Source organism: Siphateles boraxobius, unplaced genomic scaffold (genome assembly GCF_051911475.1).
Source record: "Siphateles boraxobius isolate OS27281-9 unplaced genomic scaffold, OSU_SipBor_1 15, whole genome shotgun sequence".
In the NCBI taxonomy this organism is placed as follows: Eukaryota; Metazoa; Chordata; class Actinopteri; order Cypriniformes; family Leuciscidae; genus Siphateles; species Siphateles boraxobius.
This window is the reverse complement of record NW_027508755.1, coordinates 1,918,284-1,933,263: the sequence shown is the minus strand read 5'-3', so window position 1 is coordinate 1,933,263 and position 14,980 is coordinate 1,918,284. Positions and strand designations below refer to the sequence as shown.

General features: G+C 37.5%; 1 protein-coding gene across 4 annotated transcripts in view; it reads right to left on the bottom strand.

The window, feature by feature from the left end:
- The window catches only part of prkcab (protein kinase C, alpha, b), a 190,551-nt gene that overhangs the window by 99,780 nt on the left and 75,791 nt on the right, over positions 1 to 14,980 (bottom strand). For all 4 annotated transcript variants that reach the window (XR_013203921.1, XR_013203922.1, XM_077230622.1 and 1 more), the window contains exon 3: positions 11,292 to 11,374. Coding sequence is in view for 2 of the 4 variants with exons in the window: in XM_077230622.1 (XP_077086737.1) it covers positions 11,292 to 11,374 (83 nt within the window). In the remaining 2 variants the exon portion in view is untranslated. The remainder of the gene's footprint in view (positions 1 to 11,291; positions 11,375 to 14,980) is intronic.

The window sequence follows — 14,980 nt, the reverse complement described above, 5'->3', positions numbered from 1 at the left end:
TTTTTTTCTTTGAGACGATCCAAAGTGTGATACTGTCCATAGAAACATTTTAAAAAAACGTGCCTCTACCTACATTTGTGCAAAAACCCTCCTATACATACAATTCACAGCATTTTTCAGCTGAAATGAACACTAGAGTCAGTAACTTGTATTAATTTTCAAACAAATTATCATTACAGGGGCAGATTATTGATTCATACAAACCTTCGCACAGTTCCTTGCACAATACTAGCCAGATCCGGCCCACATCTGGTACACACGGATTCCACACGGCCCAGATGTGGCAGATCCGGGCCGACACTATGTTGCTGTCTGCGTATATGTTATGACCTTAAACACTTTTTACCATAGTGCATAATTGACATTTGCATATATAACCAGCTCTATATGTATGGTTTTTCTGACATAGTAAACTTTCTCAGTAGCTCAACTGGTACAACATTACACTTGCGATGTGGAGAGTCCTCGATAAAAGAGCTAAAATGGCATGGTTGCCTTAAAAATGATTTTTTTTAATCTCACGTTTGCTTTTGTTAACATTATTAGTTAGGTTTAGGGTCGGGTTTAGTGTAGGTGGTACGACATTGTCAAATGTGATAGAGCATTAACCTTGACAGATTCAGATTATTTCTGCAGAAATAAAGACTCTTCAAACATTAGATATCAGATATGATCAGCTTACTTGCCTCATGCTAACTTATTATTTGTAAAATGTTGTTTTAAGTTAGTCTCCCTGACAGCAACATAGTGTCGGCCCAGATCCGGGCCACATCTGGTACATGTGGATTCAATGTGTACCAGATGTGAGCCGGATCTGGGCCGACACTTTGTTGCTGTCTGGGGTTTATCTTTTTGTTGATGACATAAATGAGATGTGGATGCTACATCAAGAGAGAGTTGTAGCGTCACTGTGTTTATATGAACAAGGGAAGATGTTATTACTAAAGCGTGTTTGGACTGAGCTGGAGAGGCTAGTGATTTTCAGACCACTGACATTTTCTACATGTTGAACAACACACTAGGGTCAGGGTTTATTCAGCCAGCTGAGATAATGCATTAGTTTGACCTTTAGACTGAAGTTAACGCTACAGGCTTTATACACGATGAGACCAAGAGAACTAAAAGCACACACTGTCCTCCCACAAATCATCCACACCCTTAATGAGGAACATACAACTACACATATACATGTCATACTGATATATAAGAGTCCACCAAAAGAACAACGAGGCACTGGTAAAACATCTACTATAACAAAGTGAAATATATGCAAACATGCACAGTCTTTGAAGTTGAATAAAATCAGCCAATCGGATTTGAGCTTGCTGGATGAAGCAAATGCTTTCCGGTCAGTTATGTGTGCAGTGAGGAGAAAAATCATGTAACTGAGAAAGAGCAAGTCTTCAGAGATAAAGGGTTAGTTCAGACGAAAATGACATTTCAGTCATTAGAGGCTTACATACGTATAGCGTCCCACTGAAACAGCCACTAATGAGGAATATATACAGTATATATATATATATATATATATATATACACACACACACAAACAACATACATATATTCCTCATTAGTGGCTGTTTCAATGGGCCAAATTGATTCAAATATATATATATTAGTGGTGGGCCGTTATCGGCGTTAACGTGCTGCGTTAACGTGAGACTCTTATCGGGCGCTAAAAAAAATATCGCCGTTAATCTATTCTCAAAGTTGGGTTGGGATCATAAAATAGCTTTTGAAAAATAGCCATCGAATATCGTTATATTTTCGCGCAAATCGCGCAGCAGGGTATTTTCCTGTCAGGGACACAAGGTGTAAAGACATGTTACGTTGATCGTTCCTCTCATTACTTTACATGTTGTTAAATGAGTTTATTCCAAGCGCGCTGTATCTTTTTTATGGGCATGAGCAATGCTCAATTTACAAATGAATCACTCTTTTGGGTCGATTCTGTTCAAAGACTTCATCAAACAAGTTGGCAGATCTGTCTAAATCGGTTCGCGAATCAGTTCTGTTCAGTTCCTCAGGCACTGAATCGTCTGAAGCGCGTTCAATCACACTCGACACGGAGTCGTAACAGGAAGATTTAAGAACATCAAGAGCTACAGTTTAGTCTAGTGAAAGCAAATCTGCAAATGCATCATATTTTTGCCAGCGATGAAGATCTTTATTAGTTGAACATCTTCGTAAGCTGTCTGTGAATGAATGATTCCACGGGACGATACATTCGATTTCATTTCATTCAGGTAATATATTTTACAACCAAACAGATTATTACGCAACGATAGCACTACTAAAAAGTATGACATTATCTGTTTGACATATACATTAATTTATAGGCTACAAAATAAATAAGCTACCATTGTGTACAGTTTATGAAATGAACACCTGCCATCCCGTGGTAATGTGTGTATTGCGCAGGTGCATATAACGTTAGTCACACGAATAGTTTACATTGATTGAAACTAATTTGTTTAAAAAGGAGGAGGCTATTGCCGGTAAAGGCAGGTTCACATAAAATCATTAGGACATATGACATTATTTTTTGATCTAACGAGCATCTGGTTTGGCGATGCAAAAACGGACTGTAGCTACATCGTGCTTATTGTTTTTTTCTTCTTCCAATTAGCCTACTATGTTAAAACAAAAAAACGACGTAAACATGTTACTTGTTGAATTAATAAACAGTTTGTTTGATGACAAATTTTCCAGGGTTATTAGATATTAGATAGGTATTATTTCTCACAGGGTAAGGATACGCTATGTACACAGCGGTAGTAAGAAACTTACTAAACATGATTTTATAATCCAGCTGGTGGCCGTTGGCATGTTTGCATGGCTTGCCTTAGATCATTTGCGTTTGAATACCGCGCACTCTCCGTGGGCGTGGCACATTAACGTGTAATGAGGTATAATGAGCTGGAAAGAAAAATACTGACATCTCTCTTTTTTCATGCAGATTACATAAACTGAGAATATATATATATTTTTTTTATAAATTACTCCATTTAAAAGAATTTCAGCTTCATAAAGAGAAATCTCTCTTATCTCTGTGACAAGTATTGTCAGAGTTATAGTTCATTTTTCCGACGCGTTTCAGAATGGACCTCACTGACGAGAGAAGGTAAAACGCTCATCATGTTTATTTTTCTTTATTTGACGAAAAGCACAACACTTTGTTTTTATTGTGAGTATCCACAAAAAAAAATAGACACTTAACAGGATGTAATGATGTACAGCACTTATATGTAAGATCAAAATCAACAGAGTAATTTGAGTCTCTTTTGCACTGATAAGGAAAAAAGTGAGCTGGTATCGCCGCTTTGTTTACTACAGTTATACAGCGTGTCTGTGCCGTTCATTCACTCTCGCATCTACATTAGTAAACATGTTATTAAATTTACATGAACACATCCAAACTATATTGCTATAGCCTACTAAGATGAGTAAAAATAGACTGAAATATGTTGAAATAAAATGTCTGTATAAGCAACAAACTGCAAATTAACATGTATATGCTAATATATCATAAACACAATATGTTACAGACTAAATATGAATGTTTAGACAAGATTTTGTGATTAGTTTTGGATAGATTATAAAGTTTTGACTGTAAAAAAAGACTACTGTCACATTAAAAAAGGTACGCTTTTGTTCACCAATTTCTGCTCATGTTAAATATACTATAATGTTTTGTCAAAAATAAAGTAGGTATATTGAATTATCAACTAAGATGTTATTATAGTGTTTGTTCCAATATTCAAAATAATGAATCCTTACCTTTTTAATACGTATGATAAAATGTATACTTTTTACAAAGCAATACACTTGAAATATTGTTAAAATTGTAATTGTTGTTGTAATTGTAACCTATTTGTAATTGGTTACAATTTATAATTGTAAAATATGTATATATAGATAATTTCTTTTGTCCTTGCATTCTTTGGGACCCTGTGACACACCTGTGTGAAAGCTGCATATTAATTAGCCTCATTATGTATGTGGCACATTATCCGGCCTTTGTCTTCTCACGCATATTGACTTTCCAAACAAAAGGTGTCTTATAAAATTTAAATCAATGTATTGTTTTGTGTAAATGATTAGGCAGGATGATTTTCAGATCACTTTGAAGCAAAAACTCTAGGCAACAATGACCATTAGTCAAAAGTCTTGTGGACACATATTTAGTATGTGTTTTGTGGCCTTATTTCAGACACTTAAAGTTTTAGTTTTTTCAATAACCAAGCATAAACAATATTCTCTCAAAAATACAAACATGTACATACATCTTGCTCACATATTACGGTAGCCCCGTTTGTGCTATATAGAGTGAATTTACACCTTTGCCTTTAACATGTTTATAAATAAATGAAAAAAGCACAAATGTCAGAGCATGTCAGAACACCTCCAGGACCCAGAAAACCCCTTAGACCCCCAGGGGTTAACATGGTGATCTTAAACCTTGTTTATTCATATGCAAATGTATGATCTAGTCAAGTCAGAAGTGCGACAAATGCAAACATTTGTTAAAATGATGATTAGCTAGAATATGAAATTAGCTTATTGGCTGATTTTAAGTTAATCCAATGAAGATTTACTAATAAATTTTTTCACATTCATAACTGTTTATAGGTGGATCGCTCACAATATTGAAACTTAGATTCATCTTTGATAGACATCAATACTCCACATACAAAACACAACAACGGTGACACTCAACAAATAATAATAATAATGATGATTATAAAAAAAGATAACCTCTGAACATTACATAAATTAACCAACACAAACTGCTAAAGTGAATCAAAAAGCACAGATAAAATACAACAAGAAATAAGAAACTCCACAGCATGATCCAGTCATGCTTGTTTACAGTAATTTTAGTGTTTTCCAAAACTGTAAACTCACAGTTAAAAACCAAGCTCTGTTTACAGTACAATTGTAAAAACCTTACTAAAATGGCCAGTAAAGTACTGTAGATTTTACAGTAGTGCAGTCCAATACAAGAGAAGTCCTACTGTGAAAGTACGGCAATTATTAACCTGGAACATACTATCATTTTACACGAAAATGTTTAACAGTGTAGCATTTTTTGATCTACCTAGCAACCGCAGCATAGCAACCGCATACCAATCTGCATAGAGAGTGCTTAGTTTTAATAATGAAAGAGGACAGAAGAGTAAGGTGCGAGTTTCAAGAGTGGTCATGGCCAAGTGAGTTTATAAAAGAAAATTGTTATTACGCCTACCAAGTTCCTGCGTAAGACCTGGTATATATTTACAAATGGAATAAAATAACACTCTGAAGACCACAACAACAAAAGCAGAGCCGGCAGGTTCTTACACACGCAACTCGCATGTTCTCCGTGACACACTGCAGCTTTAAATGAGTTTAGTCTTGAGGGTTGGAGCATCAGCTAAAGAAACATGAAGCATGAGGGCAACAGAGAAAGGAGATGTGAAATGAGCAGTGTTCAGGTCAGATGGATGAAGCTTCAGGGTCCTGACGGAGCCTGCGGTCGAGCACATGCTCAAACCAGGAGGATATCAGCACACACACACACACACACGCTATGGGATTCATTTCCCCACACAAGTATTGCGGCCATGGATAAAAATAATAATAAGTGTGAATCAAAAATGTAAAAATATATTGCAAAAGAAATTTGAAAAAATTGAAAACTAATGCAAAATTATCAGAATAGGAAACAATGTGGGCATGGGTCAAAAAATTCTAAGCATGAATAAAAAAATAAATAAAAATGCATTTAAAGAATAACAAGAATGAATCAAAATTTTACACACATTTAAAATTATATTGCACAAAACTGAACCATGAATGCAAAAAATTATCAGAATCACACACAAACTCATGTTTTCCTTGGTTAAATTACTTCTGTTTGTGTTCTCTTACATTTTCTGCTCATATTATCATGTTTTGTATGCTTATGCTGTTTTCTTGTTTCCACATTGTATGCTTGCTTTTTGCATTAACATTGCAGTTAAGGGTTTAATGTATTTAACCCAAAACATAATTTACATCACACTCAAGTTGTTCCAAACCTGTATGAGTTTCTTCTGTTGAACTATTAAGAAGATATTTAGAAGAATGTCGGTAACCAGACCAGTAGGAACAAAATAGTATGGAAGTCAATGGCTACTATCAACTGTCGCAGGGCTCCAAACTAACTTTTCCACTGGTTGCACTGGTGCTACCAACTTTCTCAGTTGGTCGCACCAACATATGATTTGGTCGCACCTTTTTTTTTTTTTGCTTCATGGCATGGGATTAATCAATGCATGTTGATGAATAGTGGTTTTAATGGACCAAGGCTAGCAAAGGCTTTCTGGGTTGCAGCATAAATACCTGTAATATATTATATAAAAACATTTTTATATTTATACTATATACATTATATAGTATAAATATAAATCTATTATATATTACATTTTATTATATATTACGTTATATTATATTACATTTTTAACCCAAAATTTGGGTTTGTCCATATTTGACCCAAATTTGAGTTTAAACAACCCAGCATTGTTTAGGAGTGTATACATCTATCTATTTACATTTGAATTATATTATATCTATCTATCTATTATCATCTTTCTATCAGCATCATCTTTCTATCTTTTAAAAATCATTAAACATTCAAATGTATGCATTAAATTTTAAAAGATTAGAGTATTATAATACGCTGATACAGATTTTCTGTTATCAAAGTTTATAGTTGTAACAAAAATCAGAAATCTCACACTCCTTACCTTTTGCATTTTATAATCATTTTCCTCTGTCGATTGATCACTATCATCTAACCGCTGAAAAGACGTAGGAAGGGGCTCGATATTTAGTGAGACCTTTTCATTTTTATATGCCTTAATTCCTGAATTCGTAATTGCCGTTTCACCATCAGTGTGCAATGCGCATGACGTGTACGTTCGTCAATAAATAAACTGTACGTGTCTTGCGGAAGAACACTGTAGCCGGAGCTACTTCTCTCCGTTAATGTCTATGGCGAGTCACGCAGGCACTGGGCTACTCCGCAGCCGAGCCGAGCCCGGGATAAAATAGTCAGAATATAAACACTTATTATAAGCGTACCGTAGGGATTCAGGATAAGTCAAAAACACCGTTTGGAAAATGGATTCATGATGTACGCGTTCATTTTGAACATAAGTTATGGACTGCAGCAGCTGATACAACGGCGTTCTGTTGCACGAGCGTCCACTCGCACAAATGCGACAACATAACTCGCACATTCTCAAAAAACGGTCGCATATGCGACCAATTTGGTCGCAGTCTGGAACCCTGTGTCTGGTTACCGACATTCTTCAAAATATCTTCTTATTAGTTCAACTGAAGAAAGAAACTCATACAGGTTTGAAAATATTCATACACTATAGGTGTTAAAAGTTGTTGAAGTCGGTTTGAAATCACCGTTATGGTGATCAGTGTTTAATTATGTGACTTTTAGTTGGGCATTTTGACCTTGGCTTTGGTTGAATTAATTATCTTTCAGCAATTGTTAAAAGTGCATGCTATCACTATTGACTACACTATTTCATGCTCCTGCTGCAATGACGTCTTTTACTATGTGCACTTTTTGGAATCAGGGACTGACAGCTGGATTTTGACATGTGAGTTCCCAAATGACCATTAAAGTCTTTGAAAACAGCAACTTTCCATTTTGAGCATTTATTATGAATATCTCTTGCTTAGGAAGAGCTCTTCTCATAACCCCTGTTAGTGAACAAACTGCTTATGATTATGCTGCTATTTGGCTTTGTTTTCTTTGTTTTCATATCTCTAAATGTTTTTATTTTGCTATGTAAAAAGCTCTTTTTAAATGATTTGTGTGTAGATCCTTTGAAACATGAGACAAGCTCTTTGATCAATTGAAACGTTTCACAGGTTTGAATTTTTACTTTGTTAAAAACTTCAGATGACATTGGTTAATAATATAATCGTAACTAAAACAATAAAACATTTCAGATCTACTGTCAACAGAGGGAACAAAAGAAATTACAATTATAATTATATATTTCAATAAATCCTATTTTTTAATCTTAAATTATTTTTCCTTTACATACTTGATGTGTTAAAAATAGAAATATCCAAACAGCCTGCTTGCATACAGACAACTGGCCTACTTACACTCAACTCCGCAAGACCAGCTTCACCAGCTCCAGTTTGCTTGAGAACAGCGTGACTAAGCTGGTCCACCAGTCAGAGCAGCACTATACCAGCACTAACCAGCACAAAACCAGCCCTAACCAGCATAAACCAGCACTAACCAGCATAAACCAACACTAACCAGCACTAAACCAGCAGTAACCAGCACTAAACCAGCACAAACCAGCACTAAACCAGCATTAAAAAAGCATAAACCAGCACTAAACCAACATGAACCGGCACAAACCAGCACTAAACTAAACCAGCACTAAACAACACTAAACAGCACAAAACAAGCACTAACCAGCATAAACCAGCACTAACCAGCATAAACCAACACTAACAGCACTAAACCAGCAATAACCAGCACTAAACCAGCAGTAACCAGCACTAAACCAGCACAAACCAGCACTAAACCAGCATTAAACCAGCATAAACCAGCACTAAACCAGCAGTAACCAGCACTAAACCAACATGAACCGGCACAAACCAGCACTAAACCAGCACTACTAACCAGCACAATACTAGCACTAAACCAGCACTAACCGGCACTCTTCACATAACCCCTGTTAGTGAACAAACTGCTTATGATTATGCTGCCATTTGGCATGTTTCTTTGTTTTCATATCTCTAACCAACTAACCAACACTAACCAACACTAACCAGCGTAAACCAGAACTAACCAGCACTAAACCAGGATAAACAAGCCTGGACCAGCACTAACTAGCATAAGTTTATGCTGGTTAGTGCTGGTCCAGGCTTGTTTATGCTGGTTTAGTGTTGGTTTATCCAACACTAAACCAGCATAAACAAGCCTGAACCAGCACTAAACTAGCACTAACCAGCACTAACCAGCACTAAACCAGCACTAATCAGCATAAACCAGCACTAATAAAACATTTCTTGACCGACCACCGAGCCTCATTAGCCGGTTGAAACCGGTTAACCGATTAGCTTAAAATATGCCACGCTATTTGAAATAGCAGCCATTTGGAGCCGCGCCTGTAATTCCGCAACTCTGTCGCATCTCTCTTTGCCTCCCGCGCGCGCACACACACACACACACACACATTGCCCCGGCGCCGCACTTCCACTCACGTCACTTTTTTAAAATCCCCTACAGCGCGAAACATGAGTCCCGCAAACGCGGCGCCGAGGAGCTTGTATGTAATCGGAGGACAAATGGCTCCTTAGTTTTGAAATGGTTTGGGTACAAGGTGATCGCGTTGAAAATAATGGTGTTAGTCTAGCGTTAGAAGCTCATTTGAAACATTGCCGCGGCTCATTTAAGAAAATGACAGCTCCGAGGAGATGCCGTTTTAGTTTGAGGTAGTGCTAACAATAGTAAAGAAAGATGATGATCAGCATCACCTTATCTGTTACCACTGAAATGTAGATGTAGCCTAATGTATTTCTACAGTATTACAACTGTATTTAAGCACTGTATCACACAAGTTGCAACTTACTGTGTCATTCTTTTTGGTGAAATGGTCCCACACACTACGTTTCTTTACACGCTTCATCCTGTCGTCTGCCCTGGCTCTAACCTCCAGTGTTTTAGCCTGTAGCCTTTACTTTTCGCAAACCTTGTGAGCGCGCGAACCCAAACGCTGTGACCGCGCGCCAAATCTTTTTATTGGTTTATTAAGTACAAACAAGCGAGTTATGAAAAATTGAGTGTGAGGGATTTGTTCACTTCACACAAAAATATCTTGGAATGAGATGGCTAACTGTAGTAGCGTTTAGTCCACTGTTCATAATAGCTTAATTCAGAGAACACTTTTTTTTTAACCGACTACCAACAACTTTGATCGGTTAACGTTGAGACGGTCAACCATCGGTCAAACGGTCATCGGTTAGCATCCCTACACTAAACCAGAACTAACCAGCACTAAACCAGCATAAACAAGCCTGGACCAGCACTTGCAGCATAAACCAGCACTAACCAGCATAAACCAGCACTAAACCAGCACTAACCAGCATAAACAAGCCTGGAACAGCACTTGCAGCATAAACCAGCACTAACCAGCATAAACCAGCATTAACCAGCATAAACAAGCCTGGAACAGCACTTGCAGCATAAACCAGCACTAACCAGCATGAACAAGCCTGGAACAGCACTTGCAGCATAAAACAGCACTAACCAGCATGAACCAGCACTAACCAGCATAAACCAGCACTAAACCAGCACTAACCACCATGAACAAGCCTGGAACAGCACTTGCAGCATAAACCAGCACTAAACCAGCACTAACCAGCATAAACAAGCCTGGAACAGCACTTGCAGCATAAACCAGCACTAACCAGCATAAACCAGCACTAAACCAGCACTAACCAGCATGGAATTCATGCTGGATTTTTCAGCAGGGGGAGGAAGATGCTTTATTTTGTTCCTTACACAAAGCCAACATATGACATCAGAATACTTTTATTATACTTTCATTGCATTTTCTAAAGCTTTTTTAAAAGCTTGATAGCATCGTTACATCGGTCTGCTTTCACCGTATGGAAAAGGCCATAAAGAAAGGAAAATTTCTCCTTTTGTTTTGGATCGACATCAGGAAATGAGAATCTCATTATTCCTTTAAATTATGCAAAAATCTAAGGGGAAAAATGGAAACTTTAAAAATAATGAAAGAAATTAATGATATACAAATGTACTATTGATGTAAGTATAGGTGAAAAATATTGAAAACACCGCAAAAACCCATTCTGAACTTCCAATCTTACAGCAACTTAGACCCATTAAAACAACCACAACAAGCATGGAAGTCTCTCCTTAAACCACAGGTTATGAAGGGTTAAAAGAAACCGCACATAACTGGCCTTGTGTGGTTAGATGTCTGAGTAAGCAGCACTCAGGGGACATGCATGGGCCAGCAGGTCAAATCCGACCACTTTAATAAGCCGCCCCTCACACACACACACACACTCAGAGAGAGAGAGAGGAGGAGGACTCTTTCTGTTCAACATGACTTTTAAATACATGACAACTACAATGCTACATGGACACGGATCTTAACAAACACAACTTTTTAACACAGTGCTGAAGGCAGAGTGAGCAAGTGTGTGTGTGAGTGTGTGAAGCGAGAGAAATACAAGCATTTACTCACATCTGTGTCTGGGCCCTTGTCGGCCCCTGGACAGGAGAACGTAACGAACTCATGGCAGCGTTTGTGGACCACAAAACAGCACACTGTGGATGAGAAGAAAGGGGAAATTAGATCAAAAACAAACACATTTGTTTCATATACATATCAAACCTATAAACACCACTGAAATTTTGTGATTCTAGATACCAGTTTCATTATTAGGTATCTTACAAAACTGACTTCAGACAGACAGCGTAACGGTTTAATGATCTACAGCAAAATAGAGCGAGCTTTGGTGAAAACCAAGCGAATATTTAATTACTAAAACAGTAATTTCTCGCTAGAAATGACATCAAAAGTGGAAAATGGTCCAAAACGTGCATTTACACAACAACTTTCAGATGCCATCTTTATTTTTTTAGCTTAACTGTCAGAATAGAAAGCAGAGGATTGTGGGATATCAAAGGCAGTGAATGATAGATCTGTGCAGTCTCAATAAATCCATTAGATGAAGGTTTCTCAGGAGACTGGAAGTGAAGCTAACATTAGATTCAGACGTGCCTTCATGCCTTGAAATGTGTCCTATGAAAGCGTTCGGACGCAGTCATGGACTGATTAACAACAGCAAAGTTTAAAGGAGTAGTTCACTTTCAAATGAAAACTAGCCCATGACTGGTGTTTATGACTTTCTTATTTCATACGAATACAATCAGAGTTATATAAAAAAATATCCTGGCTCTTCCCAGCTTTATAATGGCAGTGGATTGCAACCAACAGATTTAAGCTCAAAAACTTGCGTCCATCCATCGTAAACGAACTCCAAACGGCTTCTTCTGAAGCAAAACGATGAGTTTGTGTAAGAACAATATTAATATTTAATACGTTACAAAGTAAAATTCTAGCTTCAGGTCAAACGGCCATACGCAGACCCTTAATGCGCAACTTACGAAATGTATGACGTCAGAAGTAGCATTAGTGCGTCATGGCGTAGCGTAATATCAGCAGTGTGTCGCATTACTCGCACAAGTTGCGCTTTACCCTTAAGTGGAATCTGTATGTTCGTTTGGCCGGAAGCTAGTTATTTTACTTTATAAAGTTTTAAATTTGAACATTTAAACAAACACATTTTTCTTCAGAAGGTCTTTATTAAACCCCTGGAGCCGTGTGGAGTTCGTTTACGATGGATAGATGCACGTTTTTGAGCTTCAATCTGTTGGATGCAATCCACTGCCATTATAAAGCTTGGAAGAGCCAGGATATTTTTTTATATAACTCTGATTGTTTTCGTCTGAAAGAAGAAAGTCATAAACACCTAGGATGGCTTGAGGGCGTGTAAATCATGGGCTAATTTTCATTTGAAAGTGAACTACTCCTTTAAGGAGGCTTTGATTCAAAATAGCAAAATGCAATTAAAGAAAATATCTAGACACACTAGTTGATCATTGTTTCTACACTGAACACGTCAAAGTAAAAATTAAAAACAGGTCCATTTGTCTTTCTGAACGGGTGCATGATGATGTTGTATCTCAATGCCCTTTGATTTGACGTGTTTATAACCAGTTTAACATCTGACGGTCTAAATGCTGTGGGTTTTTGTCTTGCACCTTCAGTAACTGATGCTGAATGTTTTTTCCCATGTGATGTGCCAGTAATGGACCCACAGTGGCTAAACCCCGTCTAGCCCCGCCTGCTACAGTAGCCACGCCTGCAAACTCACGCTATTGGTTGAGCTGGAAAGAGATTGATGGATCTGGGGTGTGTTTCCCGTACAACAGTGTAACTCACTGCTTAACTACCACAGTACGATGCATCGTTGAAGAAATCAACTAGCTAGTCACGACTGTTTCCCGAAACCGTATTGTCGTAAATTGGTGGTTAAACCATGTTGGCTAATGATGTCACGCAGGTGGTGAATAATAACTTCTTTTAATGAATCTGTTTGAGATCGAATTAATGCTAGATGTTTTGCTATAAATTACAGACATGGCATCTGAGGAATATTTCTCATTTTTCTCAGCTATTTTGCTTTATTTCCAGATTCAATCATAGGCTCGTTCTTGCGTAGTGGAGCACGTTCACACATGCGCACTCTTCAAAAACAACGCTTTAAATATTTTGACAAACTAAAAGATGTAAATGACATTTGTATGTATTCTAAATAAAAGACACAGGTTGTACTAAATGTCGGCTTGCTTTTTTTGCTCAAGATAAGGATTTGAGTCGACATGTCATGCAAACAAGAAACTCTGCTTCTAACCACAGGACGAGAGCTGTTGTTCCAAACACACAAGTTTGCGATGCTGTTTGCGAATGTTCATTGGAACTATGGTTTCGGGAAACACAGACTCGTTGAACTCCTGATAACGACAGAACTTGCGACAGTAGTTGGCTAACGATGCTTTTGGGCAATGCTCTCAATGTTTTGATGGTTCTTTTGGGCTCAATGTTTACACTGTTGGGGGAGATAAACCCAAGAACTGCATACTAATAGTAGTCATTGAACAATAATCTGGGTTAAGAGAATGTATTTAAAAAAAAAAATCTTAAATGCTTCACCTTTGAAAATGTATAAAGATACATTTCCTATATATATATAGTTGTAAAATTCAATGCAACACTGAGAAAAAAATCAATGAATGTTAGTGCTTGCCCTGATTAAATGACGACTCTCTGATGAAATTAACAGTAAAGTGGAAACACAAATCCTCACAGGTTGCTGGAAGGTTCTCTTGTGCTGGTCTCTTGTATTACACACAGCTGAGAGGGGAGATCTGTTTAAATGTCACCAGCATCAGCTACATTATCGGTACAAATGCCTCCCACAAACAGCCGAGAGCCGGGAATGACTCCAATCCATACAAACACCACCCTTCAATTCATGCTTCAGTCATTTAGATTTATAGTGTCGAGTGTGGCGTCTCATCCCGTTACATCATCCTGACACATGACAGACTGAGTGTGAGTGATGACAATGATGTGCCATGTATTAATGAATATGAGTGATTGGACGATATGAAAACGTGACACATACTAATTGTGATGAACTAATAAAACAATTGAATCATAGTGGGTGAATGTTGCCGTCTAAGATGAGGCAATGGAACCTCGTAAGGAAGTGCATGAGAGACTCAACTCACAATAAATTCCAGTAAACTATTTTATTTGTTGCTTTCAGCATTAAATACAAATATAATTTACATTTGTTTCAACTTGTCCGCCATCTTGGATTTCGTTTTTCACTTAGCCTGTAGCAATCAGGTGATTTTTTTCCCAAACCAGTTCAGCCCAAACTCTGTCCTGAATGGCTAATACTACAACAAATAATAATAACCCCTAACCCTATCCCTAACCAATGAAATTGGCTGCAAGGTGGGATTTGCGCTGAACTTTAGGCTTTAGGCCAATAAAAGACTGGATAATGTTTCTTCCGAACTTCTAAAACAATCTTCATGCCAGGAGCATATGATGCCTAAAAGTGATGAATAGGTACACTCTAAAAAATGCTGGATTGTTGTAACCCAATTTCGGGTCCAATATGGACAAACCCAAATGTTGGGTTAAAATTTTTATTTAAACTTAACCCAATGGCTGGGATTGTCCATATTTGACCCAAATTTGGATTGAAACAACCCAACATTTTTTAGAGTGTAGGCAGATCACTGGCGCTTGACTGTTGCCCACAGTCAGATGTTCATATGCAGGCGTAAGGC